The 27,324-nt window shown below is 36.8% G+C and overlaps 1 protein-coding gene across 2 annotated transcripts in view; it reads left to right on the plus strand.

Annotated features, from left to right (window-relative positions):
• ehd3 (EH-domain containing 3) overlaps nt 1-9,098 on the plus strand; it is a 37,286-nt gene extending 28,188 nt beyond the window's left edge. For both annotated transcript variants that reach the window (XM_066705582.1, XM_066705658.1), the window contains 2 exons: nt 3,382-3,546; nt 5,625-9,098. In XM_066705582.1, the coding sequence (XP_066561679.1) occupies nt 3,382-3,546; nt 5,625-6,152 (693 nt within the window). In that variant the 3' untranslated portion in view covers nt 6,153-9,098. The remainder of the gene's footprint in view (nt 1-3,381; nt 3,547-5,624) is intronic.
• Nucleotides 9,099-27,324: the final 18,226 nt, after the last annotated feature.

Genomic DNA, 27,324 nt, shown 5'->3' on the forward strand with positions numbered 1-27,324 from the left:
TACTGCACAGTAGAGTTTGAGTAAATTGTTTGAATTTATTATAGTTTAAATCTTCACTATTGTGCATGTGGAAATGATAGCTTTCTGAATCTCAAGGTACAATGATTATTCATGGATGACATCAGCATGCTCTCATTTGAACCCCATATAAAAGCCATTACCCGGACATCTTTTTTCCACCTCCGCAACATCTCCAGGCTTCGTCCTTCATTGTCACACTCCAGCACTGAAACCCTTATCCATGCCTTGGGTCACTTCCCGACTGGACTACTGCAATTCTCTCCTTACTGGTATCCCTATTAAACTCGCCAATAGACTACAATTGGTCCAGAACTCTGCTGCCAGAATACTCACCTACACTAGATCATCTGAACATATCACACCAGTCCTTATCCCGTTACATTGGCTCCCTGTGCACTACCGTATCGTCTTTAAGTCTCTCCTCCTTACTTACAAAGCCCTTCATAACCTGGCACCTACCTACCTGTCAGACCTCATCCCAGCCTATGCCCCTTCCCACTCCGTCCGTTCCTCTTCTGCTAATCTCCTCGTCACCGCCCCATTCCGTCTCGCCACCATGGGTGGCCAGGCCTTCAGCTGCTTGTCCCCCAGGCTCTGGAATGCACTCCCCGCACAAATAAAACAAGCAGACACTCTCGTATCTTTTAAAAATCTTTAAAAAACTCACCTTTTTAAGAAAGCCTACCTTCTATAGCCCTATGGCTACATTTTAGCAGATGTTTCCTTTGTAACTGTCAGTCCCTATGTATTTCTCCATCGTAATCTATGTTTATTGTATTAATTTATATAGGTCAACTTTGTGTAAGTTGTCCATGAGTATCTAGAAATGCGTCCCCCAAATAAAATGTATTATTATTATTATTATTATTATTATTATTATTATTATTAGTTGTAGTTTTGCCAAAACAAATTCAACTAGGCTTGTTTACATCCAACACCGGAAAAAAAATGTTTTCAAAAATGGTGTACTTCTAAGAAATTCACAGTAAGACACTGCAAATAAATACAAAGCATAATACATAGTTGTAGACCGGTGTTGGCAGCAGCAGCATTGCTCATCTGGTTTGTGCGTGGGTTAGCTGTGTTGCTGCTGCAGTGCAGGAACTACAGATCAGCCCAGCAGAGTGTGTTGCTCTGCACAGCCTGTGGCTTTATTGACCTGCTAAGAACCACAACCCCACTTACTGATGTTACCATGTTATTGATCTCTGCACATTATCTCATGCAAGTCATTTTCATGTGGTCACACTTTGAAATATATTTTTATGAATTACAGGAGATAGAATCCTATCCATAAAGGTGTATACATATTTTTACTCATAACATCTATCACTTTGACATCCTGCATCACCCAGCAGTGTATACCTTATCTTTTTTACTGGAAATATCAGTATAAGTTATGTGCTTGCAGTCCTGAATAGTTATTGACACTCTCCAGTATAATAAGAGCTTTATTTTTTGGTGATAGTCTGTTTGCTTCTTGTTTCTCATTTCCTTATTTTATATTGCCAAATTTGTATTTTCTCTTTTGCAAAGACTACCTCCACTTGACACCTCATGGCAAAGATTGGATTCAAAGCTATTCACAGACAGCAGAATTACATTATGAAAATAATGCATGAATGGCTGAATGATGCACCTTATAAGGACATTAGGAAAGCAATGAATGAAGAAAAGATGATTGTTTGTTGCCAAATTGGCCAAATCAGGAATCCCAGTTCTCTACACTTTCATAATCGATACATGCACTTGATATGCATAGACGGTATTCCATTTCATGTGCACCTTGAAGAATAACTGTTTACTTTGATTCCTGCTCAGATCCCTTCTGTGACCTGCAGTCCACATTGTTTTTAATATAAACTTTGACGGGTTACATTTGTCATAAAAATTCTCATTATGCATTTCATTTATGGATTTCTTTTAAGCAGGCCCCATCTGATGAGCTCTTAAGTAGTTAAATTATCAAACTACAGAGAGAAGCCCTTGAATGCTGAAGAGCTAAGATTCATCAGCAGTTTTTTGTACTTGAAAAGCAAAACTAGGCTCTGGTTTCAATTCCTGTGATTTCTTTTTTCTTTTTTTTTTTTTTTTTTTTGCCTTCCACTGTGCAAAGGAGACAATAGGTTTGGCAGTGATAGGGCTCAGTTTACAGGCCCACAGAAGAGCTAAAGCATCGCTGAATACACCTCATTCATTACATAATTTCATCACTCTCCTTATTTTACTTATTTTCTCTCTAACTCTTTTTTGTCAAAGATATGTAATTAGAAATGATGAATGAGGCAGTGGAGGACAATGTTTACAAGAAGTTGGTTGGACCTTTTTGTATCAAAGGAAAATAAAGTGTTGTATTTCAGACCGTGTAACATCAATTTGACAGGTCAGTGGAGTACTGTTTTCCCTATCCATTGGCCTTGAGAGAGAGGGCAGACGCTGTGTACTCTTGGCTTTGAAAGTGTGCGGATCCCAGGTGGCTCCTTCCCAAGCCTGTAATATAGTGGGAGGAAGCCAGGGCAGTTGTTCACGTTGGTACAATTTTGGAGGGGCCAAATCCTGGGGCAGCTGTGGGCCTTGGAACAGGACAAGCGCACTTCTCAGTTTCCTAACAGTCGCTCACGCCCTCAGCAGAGAGGTGCTCTTCCACTGCCTGTCAACAGCTATGCAAAAACCTTTTTCCAACATTTAATGCCCCACAGGTTGTGGGATCTTTTGTTTTGAGCTGCTGCAGTGGGGTCGCATGAAGTTGACTTAAACAGACTTCCACAGCTTGGGCTTCTAGCAAATGATGTAGCCGTAACTCTTACGTAGCTTGTGCATTGCTTTTCAAACTAGAATTAACATAAAGCTAACAATTAATATCAGAAGTAATGGGACAAATGGGATCCTTTCTTGTGGTTTGAAAGGGCCCAGGACTAGGGAAAAAACACATTTTAGATAGTGATACATTAACACTTGCATTGAAATGCATTGACATTGGAATAATTTGGCTGCCATGAAAATGATGTTTTCAGCATGTTTTTCCGCTGTGATTGGCTGCTTATTTGCTTACTTAATATATCTGCACTTCCATTTAGAATGTGTGTTTTTGCTATCCAGAAATCCACTTAATTCCAGGGAAATTATGGAAAAATAAATGTATTTATTTGTATTAATGCAATGAATGAATGAAGATTCAGCTGGCCTTTATGTGCTTGTCTTAATGTGGAAGAGCAATATCCTGCTGTTTGTTGCATAGAGGTGAAAAGCACCTGCATTCTGAAATCCACAGGAAGGTGTTTGGTCTGAAAGCATGGAAAGTCAATGCACAGACGGTAAGTGTTCTCCCTAATATATATTTATTAATTGATTTTCGTTTAGGTTCATGCTTACATAATTAGCTCCTTGAAGAAAGAGATGCCAGCTGTCTTTGGGAAGGAAAATAAGAAGAAGGAGCTGATCAACAGCTTGGGGGAGATCTATGGGCGGATTGAGAGGGAACATCAGATTTCTCCTGGGGACTTCCCCAACCTCAAGAAGATGCAGGTGAGATCCAGGAATCTGGGAGTGAGAATACTTGGTAGGACATGTACGTCCTCTGTCCCCCGTCCCCCCTTATGTTTTACGGACGTAAACCTATCCTTTGGTGCACTGCTAATAAAACAAACAAATGGATCAAAAATCTGAGACAGCTGTATGGTTTTGTACAGAATTGTTGAAATGCTGCATCAGAATGCTTCAGATCTTCCAAACAAAATATTTAGTTTGGCTATCAGGTTTAATTTAGTTTTCTTTCTTGGGGGGGTTAAGAACTTTGGTCCCTCTGAATTATGTTAACCCATCGAGGATGTAAAAACTATTAGTATTTCTGGAAAATACTGTTTACTATAAATGTTCAGAGAGGGCATGACATCACAAGTGAAACACAACAACATGTCTACAAATTGTTAATGCGACCGGTCTGTCGTTTCTGGAGGTTTATACAACCTTTTCAATGGTTTCAATAGTGGAAGTAAAGTCTAATAAGCAGCATTTTATTTTATGGGGTAGAATTACCTCCAGAATTGGAAGTGCAGTGATTCACTGAAATGAAATAATTCAAATGTTACAATTGTTTAAATAATAATAAAAATAAATGTAGCAGAATCATTTCCAGATTAATTGCATAATTAAATTGCACACGTATTAAAAGTAAACAAAATACTCAATATTAACTTAAAACATGAAATCAGATCCTTTTATTATTTGAATCAATAACTTTATTTGAACTATGCTTGTTTATTACTGTAAAAACATGAATTGGCACATAACATTTGTGTGTATGTGTGTGTGTGTGTGTGGGGGGTCATTTTTAAATTAAGGAAACATGCATTTACACGTCCAACAAGTGCATTTAAAGCACAAAAGTGTGTATCCTTTGCACTTTTTTTGATCTACTGTTACTGTACTACCTCTACCAAAATCACATTCTCATACATTCAAGGTATTCATGGAATCTGCAGACTTCAAACTGCATATGAATTGTATGCATTCGATTCACCAATGTGCGATTGAAGCTTGGGAAATATAAAGCCTCATCAATCTTAATTTCCCCATATCATACTTTTTGTATATAAACTATATGGATAATTGTTTATACAAGTCTCTAATAGCTTTTCTAACACAATTTACCCATAACATATTTTTCTTGGTTTATGGTTAATGAAAGTAGTTTGATATAACTATAAAATAGTAGCAAGATAACACTACTTTTTTGAATGTGATATATCTGAGATTGCCTGGTCAGATGCACAAAGACCATTTTTTTCCTGAGACATATAGCACAAATTCTCTTCAATATCTAGGATGCAACACTCGGTGTAGTAATTCATTTTAGTAGACAGCCTTAATGTATAGGTTTGTGGTTTGTGTAGAACTATTTTATTATGAGTATTGAAAATTAACATTGAAAATGGCAATGTTAAGGTTTGTTAATGATTCGGCTATAGAGCATATAATAGAAGAGCCATTGTTTTTCATTTTAACCATAACATATCTGATCTATGAAACACAAGGACATCTTTATGACTTTTTTGTACTTTTTGGCATCCTTCTTTTTAATTGGTAATCAATGTTTAAATTAAGCTTCATTTAAGCACAAGCCCTAAGAACAGTTTGAAGTTTATTTGGTTCAGTGATAATGTAATTCAGTTACTCAACATTATAATCTTAACTGTGTGAAGTCTTGGCAGTCAGTCTTCTGTTACACTATATACTGCAGAGATTTTATTATTCTATTTTTGACATCTCCTGGAGGGTTATATACAACATTTTCGTCCTGAAATGCGAGGGGCTTTAAGCTCAATCAGAACTCCGGCTGTATTATAAATAACCAAAACGAAACCTATTGAACATTCTTCTAGGGACACTCAAAATAAGTTGTTTGGATTTATTTAGATTTTTCCACTTTTTCTTTGTCCAAATATTCCCATAAAGATCTAGGCTTTGAGAAGTACCAGTAATCATCCTTTTCTCAGGGAAATACTCACTGATATCCAGTGAACGTCACAATTGGTTGGGACATTCTTCGATTTCTATTACCGGCTTCTCTCCTCATCACTCTCTCCTGTGTTTCTCTTCTCCAGGAGCAGCTGCAGTCCCATGACCTCAATAAGTTCCAGCCTTTGAAGATGAAGCTGCTGGACACAGTGGATGACATGCTGGCCCACGACATCGCGCAGCTGATGGTGCTCGTGCGGCAAGAGGAGACCCAGCGGCCTAACCAGGTGGTGAAGGGCGGAGCCTTCGACGGCACGCTCAACGGGCCCTTCGGCCATGGCTATGGCGAGGGGGCAGGGGAGGGCATTGACGAAGTGGAGTGGGTGGTGGCCCGAGACAAGCCCATGTACGACGAGATCTTCTACACCCTTTCCCCCGTCAATGGAAAGGTTACTGGCGCCAACGCCAAGAGAGAGATGGTCAAGTCCAAGCTGCCCAACACCGTACTAGGCAAGATCTGGAAGCTGGCGGACATTGACAAGGACGGCATGCTGGATGACGAGGAGTTTGCCCTGGCCAACCACCTCATCAAGGTCAAACTGGAGGGTCACGAGCTGCCCAGCGACCTCCCCCCACACCTGGTCCCCCCTTCCAAGAGGAAAGTGTCCGACTAAACTAGAGAGCAGCACGGGGGTGAAATTAAAAACAAGGAGAGGGAATTGGGGGTGCAGCCAGGCTTTGACAACGAGAGGCAAAAGTTTCAGGCTTCATGGTCTCACTTAATGGAAAGAAAATGGTTGAAATGATTGCTTGCTGTTATTTTTTTCTTTTTTTTCTGGTTTCTTGAGCTGAAACATTCCTATTTAAGACAGTGTTTTATTAGGAGTAATGTAAATTAGATTCGTTGTGTTAACACACTTTAGAAAAAGGAAAGCTTTAACACTCAACACACAGACACAAGCACATGCATTCACACCTGCAGAGCCACTTCCTGACCTTTTGCTATTAGCAGACTTTAAGTGTGTTGTGGTTTTAAAGAGGGAGTGCAGTCGAGTGTTCTTGACAGGAAGTGAAAAGTAAATTTCAAACTATAAAAGTACAAAGTGAAAGACCGTTTGCATTGTGAGGCCCAGAAAACATGAAGAGAAAACAAAAGTGAATCTTCTCCTTATTTATCCATGTACAGATAGATATAAACTTAAATAGAATGTTATATTCAGATAGTGTATCAATCTGATTAGGTTTTATAGATCATCTTTACATTTTTCTTCTTAAGAACAGGCAGCATCAATACATAAATGCAAGCCCTTCACATAGCCTGACCGAGAGACTGTTAAATTATATTAAATAGTGTCATGTTAGAAGCCGAGAGGTCTTTTAGCTGTGTAGTGTTTGATTATTGCCTTTAGAAGTAGTATACTTGTCTACTGACTATACATTCAGTATTTATCCTGTTTCAATTACCTAGAGTGCTTTGTATGATTCCATTTAAAATCTACTGAAAGGGGTAGTGGCACTGGTCTAAAACATGGGGACATTTTCCTTAGAAAGACATAGGATAACTTCTAACATACCTCTGCTGTTTGCTATAGTAAGATGTACAATTGTACAGTAGACTAACTCTCTTCAGGTTGACATGAGGCTTTTGTTTCTTGTAGTTTTTTCACTCCAGCATTGTTTGGTGCAAAGGGAATGTCGGTTGCATGGAGAGAAAAATGTTCCCTTGGATGTCTACTTAACACTTAATTAAAAGGTCAAATCACAGACTGTGTTTTTTCATGATTTTCCATACTGATATGAAGGATATGTGGATGCTATAGCCTGTTTTCTTTTAAAAGCACACAACTGGAAAATTGTATAAAATGGAAGCTCTTTACAATTTATTAAAAGAGGTGAATAATGAAGTAGTCCAAACACAAAAGATTAAGAAAGTAAGGAAGTGCACACTTTGAAATTATTTTGTATATTTCAACTTTTTATTCAATTCTTCATACGTTTTTTTTTTATGGACATAAGGCTTAAAATGATAATGACAATGATGCTTAAAAAAGTAAATATTTAAAGCAGTGATTCTCAATCCTGGTCCTGGTGCAACGCCAACCCAAATTATCTAATTAAGGAACCAACTTTTTATCAGTTACACAACTTAAAGATTCAAATGTAATCAAATTACCTCAATTAAGGATTCAATTAAGTAATTTAGAGCTCAGTTGGAACAAAAACCAGCAAGTGTTCCCCCAGGACCAGGATTGAGAATCACTGCTTTAAATATTTACTTTTTTAAGCATAATTTAAGATTTAACACATAAGAATAATAGAGAAAACCTAAACTATTGCGAATCCCTTTCTTTTTGCATCAATGCAGAAAATAGAGAATGAATGCCAGACTGGATGGCAGGGATAAGCGGTGAAAGAAATGTCTCGCATAAGAATTGAGCTTAGCATTTTTATTTTCTTCAAGACTAAGAAGAAAGTAGACCTAATGGTCTGAAATTCATGCTTCAAAACTGTGAACTTGTACACAATCCATTTTAATTAATACAATTAATATTTAGATGGTTTCAGAGACATAATCTAAGATTAGATTAAGTGATACATATAGTGCACATAGTGTATATAGTGTGATTCAGAGTCTTATGTTTGGACATATTAAAAAGCAATGAATATATTATCAGTCATTTAACCTGACTAATCCAGATATCCAGACTGGACAGAACTACCATTTTAATCTGACTTTCCATTACGACTGCTACTGCTTTTCCCTAGAGCAATCGTTTCTTGTCTTGTTTTCCTTGGCCATTATTTCATGCCATGACTAGGATGTTGAAGTTAAACTGTGAGCAGGGTAGTGCCAAATCCCATGCAGTTAACAGTATCTTTTACAATGTACATTGGTTTCACCAGTAAACATCGGTAAACATTTTCTGTTTGTACATTTAAAGTTTTTATTTTTGATATGCAGTCAAACATTGCGTCAATCCTGGTATTCTTCCCACCACCCAGTTCTCACATTCTTCTTAATTTCATAATCCTACATCTGGGTGTGTTTAATTTCCTCAATTATTTTTAGTGGATAGGTTTCAGAAAGCAGAAAACAAATACAAATGAATGCCAGGTAGATTTCTTGGTTGTTGTTTTTTAATTGTGTGTGTGTGTGTGTGTGTGTATGTGTGTATATATATATATATATATAATCACACACACACAAATTCTACATTCTATTTTAGTTTGAATGAAAACTTCAAGTTGTTTCCATTTGACCTTTAATTTCTAACCGTGGACTCGGATGATTTTAACTAGTGGAAATCATGTGTCCGCTCTTCCAAGACTGCAAATGTGCTGAAATGAGCAGATGAAAAATGCTCCGGGACGCCAGAATATGTACACAGTGACATGCATTATTTATAGCAAGCGGCGTAATTATTCTTCGGCTTGTGTTGTGTATACCCTAGATCTCTGTTAACCTGATTATTGTGTGTGCTAAACAAATCTGGGGGAGAAAAAGCTAATGACTGTGTTTCCTGTAAATTTCCCAGTCTGTGAAAAATACAATGAGTAAACATTCCTCATAGATGGAGTCTCCGCTTTCAAAACTAAATAAAACCCATTAATTTAAAGTATATTGTCTTATGTTTTTTTTTTCCTCCAGTTATAGCAGCTAATTTAGGCTGTTGTTTGTTTGTTTGTTTAGCCTCAATCTAATCTAAGGGGAGAAGGTTGATAAAACTATTCATAGCCATAGCTGTGAGTGGAATTTGTTGATGAATACTGCATTCAAATAATTAATGAATTGGGATTATAATGAACTCATTTAGCAGACGCCTTTATCCAAGGTATCTTACATTGCCTTCTACATATATTGTTCTACATATATGCAACGTTACAAGAATAACAACATCACTAATGTTTATTGTTTTTATTATTGGCTGTGGCTTTTTAAAGTTCTCTTAGAGCGAGACTGGTAGCATATTACATGGAATGAAACCCCAGAAGGTATTGGGAAGTACATAGGAAACAATATGGGGAAATGGTAATGGGTTTTTTACCTGTAAAACTACTGCCTGTTCTGTTTAGTAACTGGATAGTAGTAAGAGAGCTATAATCTAACATTGATGTCATATGTATTCTTTAGTTTTTAATGCAGAGACCTTCATTTCCAGTTCCTTCTAAAGACAACCGGTGGTTTCTGGTCCTAAAACATATGAGTAGTTAAGGTAAGGCAGACAAAAACTAAATTACTTTAAACAGACAATCCATTAATAAGCAGTACCCCACACTTTACATTTTCCTCAAAAAGTAATAAACACACCCTTTACCATATAATTAGAGACTATTACTTTTTATTTATATTATTTATTTCAAAAGTGAAGTGCAGATAAAAGACGTGCAACCCAAAATACATATTTCTTGGATATTAACAGTTATGAATCATTTTCAGTTAAAGATTTAAACTTTTGACCGGTAGTGTATATCTTAACAGTCTATCACTAATAGACTATTGATAGGGATAATGTTTCTTTTCAGAGACATTGAGAAGCTCTGTGGCTTCTAGCTATACTTCAGTTGGCCAACGTTCATACCAGTCACCCATGATCTCAATGAAGAGATTCACTACATCATAAAAAAATCAGTACCTATTTTATTCTTCAGTTTTGTTTCAGAAAGTCAGACAATGTTGAAATAAGATTCATCTCATTCCATTCTGCCAAAGAGGGACTGTACCTAATAGATCTGTGACACACAAGATCTTCTCTACATAAAAAATGTAGTATTGGAAAATGTTCAACATCTGGGTTAAGGCTCATGTGGGACTTGTGCCCATGAGCATTAAGACTGTTTTATCATGTCAAGGCTTCCTTAAAAAACATCTTTTATATTAATTTTAGACCATTCTGATTGTCTGTTAAACCTTAATTTAATTTACCATAACTTGCTGTCTTTATCCTTCTAACACTTTGCATCTGTAGAACATTCTCTGTTTCTATTGCTTTCTATAATGGCATTGACCACTGTTTAGTAACATCCCAAGTACAGCAGCCTCACTTGATTGTAATCATAAGTACAGGAATAGTGACCCATTCTACTTGCACGCAGCCCAGCACCATGCGGTCTCATTATCACATGGATGTGGGTCTTCTAGCAGCAACAGTGTGTAGACCAGTGTCACACAAGTCTGCAAGGGTCTGGCGCCAGCTGAAGATAACCAGGTCCTGACAGGCAGCTGTAACATATTTTGATATGTATTGCATGTAAAAAGGTACATTCTAAAGAATCAGTCTATTTTTAAGAAGGTCAAGGAAGTGATAACTGGCTTCACAAAACTCCCTGCCCCTTCCTCCAATTCTACTCTAGGTCAAGATGGGATGGTGTGATTTGTTGTCCCCGGAGTCCTCAAAGCCGAAATTCCAACTAAGAGTGAGTCGTCCTTTTATTGATGTCTGTTTATTTATAAAATCTGGACAGTTATATAATACCCTTCTTCCAAGCATAATCTCAGAGCACATGAGCATAACGGAACTTGGGTCAGACACATTTCCTCAGTTCTAACTCCTGTATTTTCTGCTACGGGCACCCTCTTCCAGTTCTGCATTTTTCACAGAAACCAAGTTCCGTCTTTTAACTTGAACCTATGATAATTGTTATCATTTCAGCTTACAATCTAAACATATTTTTTCTTTCGGTCTTTGCTAATTATGGCATCGTGTTTTGCATTCACTTCATAAAAATCAATAGTACCAGTCACCAAAGGGCATATTGGAAGAATAAGTACTTTTAGGGTTTAGGTTATGCAAATGTGCATTCTATACAATTTCAGTATAAAGTTATTAGCCCCAGGAAGGCCAAGACCTCTGAGGATCATTGGGTGTCCACTGATTCCACTTTTATGTCATTTATGTCTTTTAGGTCCAGCTCTCCTGTTCGCAGTCTTGGTTGTTGCTCCATTACTTTGGGAGTTTGGGAGGAATCAAACACAGAATGCTAAACAACATTCTGCTGGTGAAGAGCATAAAGGACAATGGTGTTGTAAGAGTTCCTCACCCATAGGATCATGTGTTTATAGTTGTCAACAATCCGAACCAGGCATGAAAGACATTTAGTCTTAATGTAAGTTAAGGAGGATTCAGTGGCAGAGGAAGTCCAGCATGGGAAGATCTAATCACCACCTCATTATACATCCATATATATCACATTATCATTACCTTCATTTCGACACCAAAGCAAGAATTTGAAGATTGAAGAGCTATGATACTGAAAATTCCAGCTGGTTTCTGCAGAGAATTGAGGAATGTTTTGACATGGAATGCTCAAGCTTCTATTACTATAAAGAAAGTTATTTTCTAGTGATCGTAAATCAAGAAATGTTTTTCAATTCCTGCATTCAATTTGATGTTTTTATCAAATACCTTGGAGCCCATTCTGAAGGTCAATGCAATCTTATTTTGACATCACTGTTGATACAGTTTGAAATTAAAATGAATACAGGTTTTGAAAATGCATTACAGCCCTAGTATAGGTAGTAGTTACAAATAATAAGTCACATTTGAAATGAGAATCAACATTTTAGAAAATTAATTCCCCTCAGATCTCAGACATTTTGAATATAATGTGGTATCTATTTAGACTACAAATGTCAGATAAAATGAGGAATCAATATGAAAAAAATGTATAAATCTGGACAGCAGGTCGTGTGGCTATGGGGAAGGAAGGTCATTAGTAGGAAGTAGCCTAGCCATGATAACTCGCCAGGATGTTCGGCTAAAGGGAAAATAAATATCTGTGCACCTTGGGGAAGAAGATTGCAGAGGTGATGAAACAAATTAAGCAAGCACAAATAATTACAATAGACAGAATATAAAGCAATTATTCCCACACATTACAAAAGAGCCACAAATAAATGTTAAAAAAAAGTAATCTTGTATTCAAGAAAATAGCTTAAAGACCATAGAAACTGCAATTGGACCAATAATTGCCTTCCACACTAGTTTATTCAAGATCATTATTACTCTCAGTGATTGAATTAATCACTGCAGAGTTCTTTAAAGAGGTAAATTAAGTAAAGTGGATATTCAGGCAGGGAACTTATTTTAAGTCATTAAATACCACTTCAAATTAAATACACTTCTCACTACAGGCAGCATACAACTTAACACATTATGAATACAGGAGTCCATTTTATAATTTATAATCTATAAACACCTGCAACCAGTAAAGTAAAGGTTAAACTTGCATTCAACAAGTATGGTCTTGCTGTGCATGAATGTGACTCCTTCTACCCAATATCAACCTCACTTGTGACTGAGTGGTGGAGTGACGGCTGCATTGATCCCCTGCCTAGAGTTATTTCAGAGCAGGAATGCTAGGTGAGATAGGTGAGGCAAAACACCAAGGCATGTAGATGTAATTGTCAAAGTCTAAACCTTACAATACATTTTTGCATGTATTCTTCTGATTACGAAAAATGATGTTTTAAAAAGGTTTATTGACAGACAAATTAGTGAAGCTCTCTTAACACATTTAAAGAAGTTAACTAATTTATTCTACTTTAAAACGTCTTGTTCATCATGCTTTTTTAATCAGTCTTGGTCAATTTAAAGGTCTGTTTTTTATATAAAGTTCTCAATTATGGCAAAGTAATTCTCTTGTATTAAATATGTTTCAACAATATGTCTGCTATTGAAATAGATTATATTATATATTATCTAACATGAGTCTAGATGTTTTCTTTTCATATCAGGAAAAACCTAAATCTAGCTTCATTTCTTCTTCTGTGCTTTACTTATCTAAAATGCTGTAAAACTGCACTTCCTGACCATTGAGATTACTTGTCATCAGTTGATGATGAAGCTATAAGTACATACGTAACATAACTGAGTGACATTGCTCGGACATCTTTGATTAATTAACCTGATCCCAGGAATGTCAAAGTACCTTTTGCATGAAAATCCGGTTATGGTGACTTGTGTGATAAATAGCAGTGTTCCTTTTGGTATGGTCAAATAAATGAACACTGGTGGGAAGTGGTTGGTGAACAGGAAAAATACTCAGATCCTGTCTTGACCAAAAAGCTAAAGGCTGGTCACTTCACTGTTAATGTTTATTTCTTCTCTGCCAAATGCAGCATTTTGAAAATGTATTGAGACATTTCTGGACTAACTATTGAAACATAGTTAGTCCAGAAATTAGTTATTAACTATACAAAGGAATCTCATTTTAAATTAATTGAAATACATTTACATTTTCTTGGAACTGTGTTGGTGTCTTCTGGGAATTTGTATTCATATTCATATTTGTTTGTGAAGATGAACAAATATCTTTCCATGTGTTTTACTCTTTGGGACTAGGTGTTAATGTATTCTCAGTATTTTAGAAGAATTACATATACTGTGAATTAAAGTTATCAGTAACTCCAAGATTTCAAGTTACAGTACTTGGAGAAATCTCTCAGATCTACAGAAGCAATTTGATGTTCTGCTATCCACACAGGACGTCTGGAAAAAAGTTGATTAATAGATGCCTTTAAATGTTGCTGCTCTCAACAAGTCCTGTTCATATCTTTCTATAACACAATCCTTTGCATTCTGAGATTAATCTACTATCATTTAAAATCATAGAAGCATAAACAAATTTAAAAAGGATCAAGACATATACTTTTTATATACCCCAGTTTCAAACTGCTGTCCAAAGCACACCTCTGCGTGCCCAAGATGCATATTCTAAACTTTCTAAAGCTATGCCAAAACACTCACACAGCGGGATCGGACAATCTTAAGAATTCAGAAGATCTATTATACAGTAACCGACTCATATTGATGAGAAGCCCTGGTTTCACTTGCTTTTAAGATAGAACAATATTGTCTGGTCTATGGTGCAGAAACTTTTAGATGCTGTGCAGGTGCCCAAAATATAATATTGCTACTTGTCCTTCTGAGTGTGAGTCATCTATAATGCAGTAAGACTGGAAGTGAGGATGTTTGACAACAACAGTATATGTACAGTACATTACAGAATAAGTAAAAAAAACAACAACAGAATACTAATTATTCCTGTCCATTTTGTACTACTGTAAAGAGACCAGCTAAGTCTGACAGGGATGAAATTCCTGGTTCTCTATTTTGTTTGTTTGATTTTTTATTTGCCAAGAATGTAAGCAAATAACATACATAGACGCAGCTGCAATTTGGAAGCTGCAAACTGTTCTACAAATATAGTCCCTGAATTCAATATGGTTACCTTTTGAGTATTATTATATACTTGTACAGGGCATTAAGATAAAATATTTGATGAATTTCTGCATTCTTGAGGGGTTATTATTGGCTTTAAATCTGAGTTACACCATTTTTTATTCATTGGTGCCTTACAATGGCCTGAGTTCTCCTAGTAGTATTCCACTTATAGCATAGTAGGAAGCCCTGAGAGCCTTGTCCCAGAGCTTTCTCAGGAAGAACTCAATGTCTAGCCTCCAGTATCTCTGCTGTCTATGTTCTAGTATTGCAGTGCTAAATAATCACAGAAAAGCTGATAAGTTTCCTTCATACAAAGTCTTGAAGGATGAGTTAGCACTGTCCGCATCTCTGCAACGAGCCAGATTGAAAAATGTGCAGCTATGGTAAACTCAGTGGTGTTTAAACAGGGAACAGCAATCTTGGGTTGGGAAAGTGTGTAATTATTTCCTTTTTCTTAGAGAACATGAGAAAGTTTATAATCGAGAGGAGGCCATTCGACCCATCGTGCTCATTTGGTGTCCATTAATAACTAAGTGATCCAAGGATACTATCCAGTCTATTTTTAAATGTTCACAAATTTTCAGCTTCAACCACATTGCTGGGAAGTTTGTTCCAGATTGTGACAACTCTGTGTGAAGAAGCGTCTCCTGTTTTCAGTCTTGAATGCCTTGAAGCCCAATTTCCATTTCTGCCCCCGGGTGCGTGTGTCCCAGCTGATCTGGAAAAGCTCCTCTGGTTTGATGTGGTCAATGCCTTTAATGATTTGGAAGACCTGAATCAAGTCCCCATGTAGTCTCCTCTGTTCCAGGGTGACAAGTTTGCTAACTATCCCAGAGTCCAGATCATTAATATAGATTAGAAAGAGCAAAGGCCTCTATCATATGTTTTCACATGATCTACAGCTGCAGCTGCATGTTAAAAAAAATCTAACAAATTAGTAAGACATGATCTGCCTCGTCTAAACCCATGTTGACTATCTCCAAGAATATGGTTTTCATTAAGATGCTCCTCTATTTTGTACACCATTGTTTTAGACTTGTTTTTTGAAAGAATGCCTCAAAGCTAACCATATTGTGATCACAGTTTGCCATTGGTTCTCTAACTAGTGTCCCTCCGACTCTATCTTGGTCATTTGAAAAGATCAAGTCAATGCATGCACTCTCTCTGGTTGGTTCCCTGACAAATTGAGTTAGAAAGCAGTCATTTACCATCTCAACCATTTCTACTTCTGCTTCTGTAGTCCCAACTGGGCTTTCCCAATCTATGTTTGGGAAATTGAAATCCCCCATTATAACAGCCACATCCTTGCTACATGCAGTCCTGATTACATTGTACAATGCAACATCTTTCTGAATATATGAGTTGGGTGGTCTATAAGACACTCCTACCACTAATCCTCCAGATCTTTTGTTCAAAAGTTTAACACACAAAGACTGTTTCGTTACTAGGATCTAATTTGAGTTCTTCTGCCCCAATGTCATTTTTAACATATAATGCTACCCCACCACCTCTTCGATTTTGCCTGTCTCTCCTAAACTGTGTGTATCCTTCCAACTTGTATTCATCCCCATCATTTTCTGTAAGCCATGTTTCTCTCACTCCTACAACATCATAGTCACATATGCCAGCACTGTGGCTTCTAGGTCTAACATCTTGTTCCTTATACTCCTGGCATTGAGGTACAAACATTTCAGGACTTTCCTAGTAGCAGTTTCCACTTGTTTTCTTTCCTTAGTGGAACATCTCCCATTGTCAGAGCTCCCTGCCCCCCTGGTTTAGTTTAAAAGATTCTCAAGTACTCTGCACATACGCTCTCCCAATGCATTAGCCCCCCTTTTGTTTAGATGTAGACCGTCCAGTTTGTACAGGTCCCATCTATCCCAGAAGAAAGACCAATGCTCCATAAATCTAAAACCCTCTTCCCTACACCAAGATTTCATCCACGTGTTAAACTTTCTAATCTCAGCCTGTCTCCCTGGCCATGCACGTGGTACTGGAAGTATTTTGGAGAAAACTACTGTAGAGGTTCTGCTCTTTAGTTTAGTTCCTAACTCTTTAAATTTGTCTTGCAGTACCTCTGCCCTGCCTTTTCCTATGTCATTGGTTTCAATGTGGACCAGACATGGTGCTCTGCCCTCCCATCACCCTTTGAGCTGTCAATGTCCAACTCGGTGTACTTCAGTTGGAACGTGTTGGGCATTTCAAGCTCTTGGGATGTCTCTAAGGGTTGTGCATGCCCTTTTATGTGGCTATGACCTACTGTAACCCAGTAGTCCTACTCGAAGGTCTCAACTCTCCTAGGTTTTGGCGTGCACACCATCTCTCTCATGGGCTGATTGACCAATTCTTCTATATCACAAATACAGTGCAGATCAACAAGCTGAACCTCAAGATCACTGACCTTGTCCTCTAGGATTTCAACATGCCAACAACATTCACAATTGAAATCTTCTTGGATGAGCTCACCCAGGAATGCAGTTATTCTGCAAACCTGACACTGTAGTGGCCACATTCTGCTAAATGTTATAGTTTTTTCAGTCTCTTGGTTCCTGTTCCCTAGTTAACTGCAACTAAGCAGCTGAACTGAATTGACTTCAATTTAGGCAAAGTTAAAACATAATGAGGAATGCTAAGACTGGTCTGAAACTAGGAAAACAACAAGATGGCTGCCTCTCACCTGTACTCTCCTGTGTCTGTTTGTGACAACTTGTAAATACATCTGTTTACTTCTGGGTCTCAACAGCTGCTTAAAATAAAATTACCGGGCAGGTATCCACAGGGCTGGTAGTCATTGCCCTTGGTTTCCCTTCCTACAAGGAAGCGGATAGGAATATGAGTAAGACTTTATGCCATCAGAACTTCCGCCACTCTCTCATTGCCCTCAGGAAAAGATGTTCAGATCGACAGCTGTGTTTTTTATGTAATAATACCTGCTGGAGTGATGTATTTAGGGAGGGACTATGGTCCTTCCTTAATTACAATGGGTTATTTTATGATTGCTTTATTTGGGATTTTCCATCTCTTACTGCAATTCCCAAAACTCCAGTCTTGTTCATCCTTTCCGTGAACTTTGATGAAGTTTTCTACCTCTGTAGCAGATGTATGTTCACCGTGCTTGGGCACTTTCCTATTCAATGCCCTGTCATTTTTTCAACAAGATTGCTGTGATCCTGTTGAATGGCTAAGTGATTTAAATGATGACATATAAACATGCAATATGATTTGAACTACTGGTATAGTTAAGAAAAAGAAAAGTTAAACCTGTTGGTTACGTGGTCTAGCTTATTTTTAACATTGTTAGTTATTTAGATTTTAATAATCTAGCTTTTTTAAGCATTTTCATTTAAGTATCTGCTTAATTCAAGCTTAACTGCTTTCAGCTCTGAACAAGCTGAACATTTGAGTATACTGTTCAAATCACCTGGTAGATGTTGCTTTAATGTACTCTGGAATGTTGTTCAATTTGATTCTCACCTGTGTCTGTATATCATTAATTTCTGCTGTAATAGTAATAGTAGTAGTAGTAATAGTTGTGTAGCAGAGTGTTTTGGAAAATAAATATTGAGAGCAGAAAATATTTAGATAGAAGGTAACAGTTCAATTAATGCCTAGGTCATCACTTAATAGTAGTAATAATCATCGAATATGTGTTTCACTTAATACAAAATATGAATCAGCTAGGAACTTTAACACTTATTTGGCCAAGAAAAGAAGCAATTTTTATTCTCTTCCTTCAGCAGTTTGATGCCTAATTGGAACTGTATTTAACTGTTTCTGAGGAACACATCAAACAATCATGTGAATACCTATTTTACATGTAAACACAAAAGCTAGTTGATGATAGTATTTCAATTTTTTGTTAGTGTGTATGCAAACTTTAGTATATGGTTAGCTATGGTTATGGTTTCTATGGTTAGTAAGTGGTTAGCAGCTTATTATAAACATGGTTCCAGTTAATAAGTGGATGTTTATTAATATTAAATGTGAAAATAAAATGAATATATGTGTATCTATCTATCTATATATATCATCAACAGCAGCAGCAGCCTTTTGGACGAAGGCCTCCCCAACATGTTTCCACTTGTTCCAATGTGCAGCATCTCAGTATATATATAATCCTAGGAAATTAAGTGTTACTTCAAATATAATTACTCTGGAATTCCACACATTTATTTTGAAGTGTTGCCAAGAAAATGAATATGTTGGAACCATGATTTCTTAGAGAGTTGTAATCTGTTATTAAGTTTACTAACCTTCATTATTTGAAGTTTAGCAAATGCCCTTAAAATGTACATGATAGATTGAAAATAAGTATTGTATTTTTAGTTGTTGTTTTCTTTCAATGATCTATTCCATTGATGAAAAAAACTACTTTTATCTCACAGTTTCTTTTTAGTTTGTATAATAGTGACATTTTTTAACACACAGACATATGAATAGAATTTCCTTCAGTACTGATAACAAAATCCTGTTTTTAAAAGCTACACTGATGCAATGACAGGAAACATTTTTTTAAATTTAACTTTTTTATGTTTTCTGTGCAGTCTAATTTTATCTCCAACCCCTGCCCCTTTCGTCATTAGTATAAAACACTGATTTGTAGAAATGAACAGAACAGACGCTCTGCAGATCTCCTTTCACTTAAGTCTTTGTTCCTCACATCAAGGGCCTACATCATGAGTTTCTTATTCTGTATTTATTATGTATGCACACAAAGAGCTAACAGAACAATAGAGTAGTGTTATCAGGACATATAAACCTATGAAGGATGTAATACCATAAGCAAACAATGCTGGACACAACTTCAAGCATCCTCTCAGGAGCAAAACCTTAGCAAAAAAAAAGAGTCAGACATCAAAGCAAAATGGCAAAAATGTGAATTAGCAACAACACAAACCATATTAAAGCTTACAAAGCTTTTTGCCCAATTCTGTTGTTTTCATCTATTTATTTATTTTAATTTTTATATTACTTTTTAATTATCTCTGTAAAGAGTTCATAGATTCCAGCCATAGGCCAGATTTTTTTTTTTTTTAATAACATTTTCCACCTTCTGCAACCCAGTAAATGCTTCCTAACAAATTGCAATAGGTGGCAGCACTTTAAGAATTGTGAAACCAAATACAATTTATATATACAGATGGATAACAAATTAAAGGAAAAAACAACATAAAGTGTCTCAGTAAGGTGTTGGGCCACCACGAGCCACCAGAACAGCTTCAATGCTCTTGGTACAGATTCTTGGTACAGTCTCTGGAACTCTACTGAAGGGATGGAACACCGTTCTTCCAAAAGATATTCCCTCATTTGGTGTTTTGATCGTGGTGGTGGAGAGCGCTGTCTAACACGTCGGTCAAGAATCTCCCATAGGTGTTCAACTGGGTTGAGATCTGGTGACTGCAATGGCCATAGCATATGATTCACATCATTTTCATATTCATCACACCATTCAGTGACCCCTCGTGCCCTGTGGATGGGGGCATTGTCATCCTGGAAGAGACCACTACCATCAGGATAGAAATGTTTCACCATAGGATAAAGATGATCACTCAGAATAACTTTGTCATGATTTGCACTGACCTTTCCCTCTTAGGGGACAAGTGGACCCAAACCATGCCAGGAAAATGCCCCCCACAGCACTGAACTCTCAAATGTGCATTTGTCTTTGTAATGAGGGGTTTATGCACTGGAACCCTACCCCCTCTGTGTAGTCCTTGGTGGACTGTTCTTGCTGACACAGTCTGATCACGTCCTGAATTGACGTTCTGAGTTACCTGGGAAAGAGTTGCTCTTCTGAGCTGGAGTGCCCATGAAAGGGCAGCTATTGTCCTGTTTTCCCTTCCCCTGGGATCAAGCTACCTGCTCAGAGATGAAGAATTGGGACAGAGCAAGAGAGAGAGGACAGAGTGAGAGATTGGAGAGAGAGTGTGATACAGCAGCAGTCAGAGTTGAAGGGAGGTGAGGACTAGATGAAAGAGGAAGCAAGGAAGTCCCAACCAGGGGCCGAGAGGGTGGCAGATGACGTGCCAACTGACCATGCCACTGACTACCAGTGAGGACTCGGAAATGGGTAAAGGGGGATGACTTCTCTCTCAGATGCCTCGCTGTGCCGCTGAATGGACTGGAAAAGTCTGAGGACTGTTGCCACTAAGACTCAGACAGTCATTGGGACGTGGCGATAGAGTTGTTGGAATTTCATAGACATTGCACTGTTATGCACTGCACTTTCTGGTTTTATTGTATTCATTGCTGCCCTTGTCTTTTGCTGGATGTCTTAGAAAGGTGGGTTCATTTATTAGTGGTTTTTGATCATGTTTATAATTTTAGGATAGATATGGTTTCATAGACTGTGTTTAAGTTTTGTATTAGGATTAGTTTTAGTGTTATTTTGGGTATGTAATGAACTAACTAACTAACTGAAAGCTTTGGTGTCCATCTTGTGGATGTCCCTGCATGAGGAACGTACAGGTCTTTGAAAAGGCTCTCAACACAGAAGAACTGAAACACCACATAGACCTTGTGGCCCCAGCCTGCTTGGATCACTCCCTGGTCATCACCACCCAGGCAGAAAGAATGTTCAAGGGTGCTTCGACCTAACCGGAGGAAGAAGCCTGAGTGCAAATTGGAGGAAGACGTAGATAGTGAGGCTGATGACGGAGAGCTGGCCCCCATGGGAGAAGTGTGGGATTACTGAGTCTGCCACCGCTGTGCAGAGTGGGGAAGTATCACCAGGGTCTGCCAAGCTTTAGAACTACTGCCCAGAGCACATGCCACCGGGACGCCAGCATGACTGCAGGGGAATGAAGGGATTGCCTTTTTCAGGCCATTTGACTGAACATTGAACTAAATCCTAAATATGCACTTTGCAAACTAAACATTTAACTTTAAAATATATATTTAACTTAAATCTTAAATCTCCGACATTTAAATACATTTTTAGTTTAAATCTAAATCTAATCTAAATGTTGAATCTAAGTCTAAAAGTTCATATAAAAGTTAATCATAATGGGTTCATTTCATACACTTAGAAAACAATAAAGGCACAGTGGTGGCTCGATTTATAGTTTGGTGCTTCTTTCTTCTACATATAAATATAGCCACTATCAAGTTAATGTCTGTAGTTTAATATTAGTGGATTGGTAAATGTTTATTTCTTTCCTGTCCAGTCAGTTTACTCTTGTTTTGTATTTTTGTTACATTGAATGTCTGTCTTTCAAATAAAGAAAATCTACATCCAAACTCATGTTCTGCAGAACTGATAGTCAGTCACCCAAATTCACACATCAATTTTGTGGGGCCTGCATTTAGGCCTGGTATTTAAAAACAGTAAAATAATTAGTTAGAAATGACCTCATAAGTATTTGACTACATTTACAATAACCAAACAGAACCAGCTTGTGTTTTTGTTTGAATCAATGACCAGCTGTATTTGATGTAGTCTTTTAAGGTGTACAGAACATTCTCAGACTGGCTGGGGTTAATGTCTTGTCTCTCTTGTCCAATACAATGTGTTAATATTACAGATACCAGACACATCTGCCAAGTGAAAAGAATACATACATCCTTTTTAACAAATTGAGGTTTACATTTTGCACACCTTTAATCAAATCCTAAATATACTTTGCATTATGTGTTATTTATGTCTTATAAACCAAGCTATCTTGCTAAGCATATTATTGTAATAACATGAAAGATACAGGGTTATGAAATGTCAAGACATTAAGTTTCCTTAAACCAGTATTCCAATAGAAAAGTAATCAATGATTGCAAAAAGTAGGTTGTTTGGTCTAAATTAAATTATTAAATGTTAAAATATTCTTAGACAAGCTGCAACAGAACTCCAGTCCTGACATTAGGGAAGAGAAAAGGTCATACAGTGACTTTTCCACAAAACCATAAACAAGATGTATCGGCAACCTGCTTATTTGTTTCCCATTCATAAACATTTATAAATGATTTAACATAATATAATATTCCAGCAGAATTGCAGCAAGTGTGTTTAAAGAGTTCAGGCTGTATTTGTCTATTTATAAATCATTCAATATGGAGCTTCAGAATGGGAAAGTATATGCAAATAAATGTAATGTTAAATATGTCAATGTAGCTGATATGTGTGAGCATATTTAAATACATCTTGAAAAAATAACTGGAAGGCAACTTAATATGTTTAGCTCAGAGTTAAAAACACATAACAAAAGAAACTGTGCAAGGAGTACACAAGATTACCTGTTGAAACTATTAATTGCCTGTAAACTGTTTTATATAGCAACAGCAATACTGTGCTTTAAGAAGGTCTTAGTTGGCAGGGATTTAATGCTTTTCTTTTCAGAATAAAGCGCCAGATTCATGAAGCTTGCTACCAGCCAACATCCGTGTGAATCAGTTTCTCAGTATTTTAATAATTCAGTAATATATCATGCATTACTAGTATTCCAGGGATAGAATAGAGCATGTTAAGACCATAATATGCGGGGTCCAGTCAAGAACAAGTTGAACTGCAAACGTGCTTCTGTGATGAATCTACTTTAATTGTAAGTCACATTTTTTTACAGTTTCCATAGCAAATAAAAAAAAAGTTGCCTCCTTCCAGACGTAGCTCCTGATTTTTTATTTTTTGTTTTTGTGTTTTTGTTTTGCTTTTGAAGAGACGGAGCACAGTGAGCCAATTCTTTAGCTTAGAGGAAAACTTGTTGCAATTTTCAGATAAAGAGAAGCAGAGTAACATTCGCCAACTCCAGAAGGATTACCTCACCAAACTAATAGAATGTGAAACGTTATGGGGTCAAAGTTATTTTTTCCCTAGCAGCCCGCAGAAACCGAAAACAATACAAATCAAAAACTAACACCAAGTTCCTAATGGCCTCTCTTTTACAGTGGTCCTTCAGGTGACCTTATCTGAGGTCTTGCAATCTGGTTGCATACCTCATTTACTAGAAGGAAAGACAACTTGGAACATGTCACAATTTTAATTGTTCTGAGGGTCAAAAAATATGGGCTTCATGTACTGTAGGTGTCAAATCAACGAATGTAGGTTTACTGCTCCACTTTTCTGTAGCATATGAATTTTAGTTGCAACTATATTAAAGGGATATAAAGACCTCTAAAAGAAGGGCTTGAAAAACAGAGCACCTTCCTTGGTATTTGGTGAAATTATATTTGTTAACCTCCCAAATTGTGAAAAGTAAATCATCTCCAAAAACTGTCCTTCAATAGCCTTGAAAATGTTGCCTTTATCGCCATCTGCTGAATACAAATGTTTTGACATAAGGCAAAATCACAACGGTTTACCTGCCTGATAAATACATAAATAACTAGGTCAGCTCCTGGAGGCAGGACTAATGCAAGAAAATGTTTAAATAATTTTATGCCATGCAAGTTTAATGGCATCAGAATACATTTAGTCTCCTAGTTTGGTTGACTAAATGAATGTGTGGTCTGATTCTCGCCCCACAATCTGAAGGATAATGCAGCTGTCTTTGAGCATATATTTCAAAATGAAAACTCCCTGGAAGTACAGATTTGTCATCTGCTGTTTTCAGTTTTTTTCTAGTATCTTGGACACCACCCCAAATGTTTATTATTTCAATTTTCCTCAAGTGTACAGCAGTCAATACAAGGGCAGTACATTCAGCAGCTGTAGTAATCAAAGCCTCAAATTACACTAGTGTCAAATATTTCTTTATTGCTCCCTGAGGTGTACATTCTCTAATGAATCTGCTTGATTTGGGATAGAATGCACATTCTAGGAGAAACTGATGTTTTCTGATACCACTAGCTCTGTGTAACAGCGTGACATTTAAAAATGAAAACATGTATTCCCCTTATGCAAACTCATATGATCAACAGGCTTTTGTTATATTATTAATACATTAAGTGGTTACTGAATGACAGCTCAGAATTTGATGCTGACGTCTGCTTGGTTTGAAGAAAGAAACAATTGTGGGTGCAGTTTGTGAGTAACAGGTGGAAAACAGAGACCTTCTGTCTTGGAAAATGAATGGGAACCAGAAACCCCCAAGGCAAGACTGTTTATATTGCTAAAAGAAACAAGCAATGAAAAAGATGTATTACTTACTGTACTTGATTGGGGCTTATTGGAAGTCCCAATTTGAAAGTGTAATGAACCTTCACTGGAAACTGATGTTTCATTTCTACCAGTTCACAGCTTGTTTACTTTTCACTGACTCAATGCATGCAACAGTATCCACCTGCTGTTCTGTACACGATGGGCATATTTTATTTTACACAAATTGTAATTTATTTATTTATTGTAATTGTTATTGACAGTCAAAAATAAACGAACATTTATCATCCACAAAACACAGAAGACGAAATATGATATGAGAACACAGGGTCATTTTCGATTTGACAGAGGTATTTGTGCTAATATTCCCCTGGTAATCCCAAACTGTGCATTTCCAAACAAACATGTAATGCATGCTGCAACAATTCCTACAGCAGGTCAACTGCAAAGGGAAAATGTACTCCAAACTCTTTATAAGTAGCATTGCATGCGCATATGACATGATGACAGATTCACCTATTTTGCCAATACACTTTTATTGCATGTGCCCATTTTGGGGTGTCATAACTGGGAACTGCGGACTCTTTCTTTTGTTGGGATTGACTGCCCATGCTTTTCAGCACCGTTAATGATGAAGTAGGATTCAATATCCTGGACATCAAGTTTTATTTGTATGACTCTTATTGACAAATTATGTGTTCCTATTAGTAAACTGAAACATAACATTTTATTTACACATTCTAAGAAATAATATTGAATAAAATGTATGAGTAATTAAATTTCTTTAAATAAATGTAACCTCGCTGCTGCCACTTATTCAACGTGCCAATGCTGCTTAATAGAATGTCTAATTGAGATGATTATTAATCAATATGTAGTTTTTATTAAGAAGAATACATGATCATCATGCGGTGGGAGGAATGAAGTGCAGCTTAAGATGCAGGCCACGTAAAAAAAGCAGGGTCCTCCATAATATACTGCTTTATTGTAAAGATAATTCAGGATCAATCATTCAAAATTTAACACTTAAGGTAAGTGGTCAAAATGTATTTAAATGGAATAATTCACTTTTGTTTAACATCTTTCAAGGGTTCAGAACTTGTTAGATAATTTTAATAATTCAACATTAAATTCAGGAATTCAGAATAAGATCATGATATGAGCTATTGCACAACAATATTCACCCATTGGATGACAGCTATTGGTATCCAACAACAAAGTAGAAATATGTTAAACACTCTAATCCAAATACTGGAAAACAAAATGGGTTTAATATGGTTTTCTTTGATGTTACATTATAAAAAAAAAAATTGAATGAAAATAAAGAGCAACTTTTCCATAAACAGTATAACTGTTTATGTGTTATGTGTATAACAATATGTGTTTTTAGTTTTATTAACATTAGTAGTACTGAATGGATCGGGTTGGTATTTGCAGGAAATGTCTTTCTATTAAAGCTCTAAATAAAAGCCAGTTTTAGTTCATTAACTTTTATTGGTAATCTTTGGATAAATTAAGAGTATCTTGCAAGACAACAAACTGCTTACAAAAAACATAAAGAATGAGGTAAATAGTCTCTGTTGGGCTTGGCAGAGTGGCGAACTGTGTTAATATGGAAATGAAGGTTGAAGGTGACTCTGGATTTACGCAACTCCCTGTGAATTTCCTGTTCTGAAGAACATTGTGACTTTGAAAAAGGGAGGGGATTGAGCCCTGGTATGGGGAGTGAACTTGGCACGACCCAAGTTAAAGGTATCTTTTTTTAAATCTTAATTCCTGGTGCATTTTATCTGCCCCACTTCCTTGCTCCCCATTTATTATTTCCCATGGTTAAAACAGCTGTGCTAAGGAAGTGTATGGCAAGGATGTGATTAATAATAAGATAAACCTCTGTGATTACACTAGAAGGTGCCATACAGAGATGGATTTTGTCTTATAATGAACTGGATGTTTTTACACAAAGGAGTGACTCCAACCAGAATTAAAAAAAAACTTTATATAACTTTGTATTTAAATTATAACTTTTTAATCCTAAAAGCCTGACATTCGACTTGAGAAAGCAGTTCATAACAGTATAAAGTTAAACCTCATATGGATTCCACCCAGAGTATCTTACCCTATTGCCTGCTTCTGTTTGGCCTATGGCAAAACACTCTTGCTGTCTGTGACTTCCGCTATTCAATGAAAACATTAAAGGGAATTAAGCTCAAAATCAGAGCAAAGGTTCTTAAGGGGGCACCACAATGGCAGGTCAGTAGGCAGCTGTTGGTTAAATTGATTGAAGAACAAGAGAAGGCAGGGATTTTCAAAACAGAACAATTAAATGACACCCAGAAGAATGTGTTTGAAAGAAAGACAAAGGAGTCATAAATAAACATTCGTTTATTTTATGTTCTCTTTGTGACTTGTTTTTATTGGCTTGGTGTCACTTACTTAAGTCCCTCAAATTCTCTGAAGCCCTGAGCTCATGTTTTAGTATCATCCCCTGTTGCAGAAGAACAAACAGAACCAACAAAACAGAAGTTAAACATGCTGCTTTCTTTTAAACAAATACTTGAAAACAAGATAAACACAATACTTTTTTATTAAACAAAGTAT

This window comes from Amia ocellicauda, chromosome 1 (assembly GCF_036373705.1).
Source record: "Amia ocellicauda isolate fAmiCal2 chromosome 1, fAmiCal2.hap1, whole genome shotgun sequence".
Taxonomy (NCBI): Eukaryota; Metazoa; Chordata; class Actinopteri; order Amiiformes; family Amiidae; genus Amia; species Amia ocellicauda.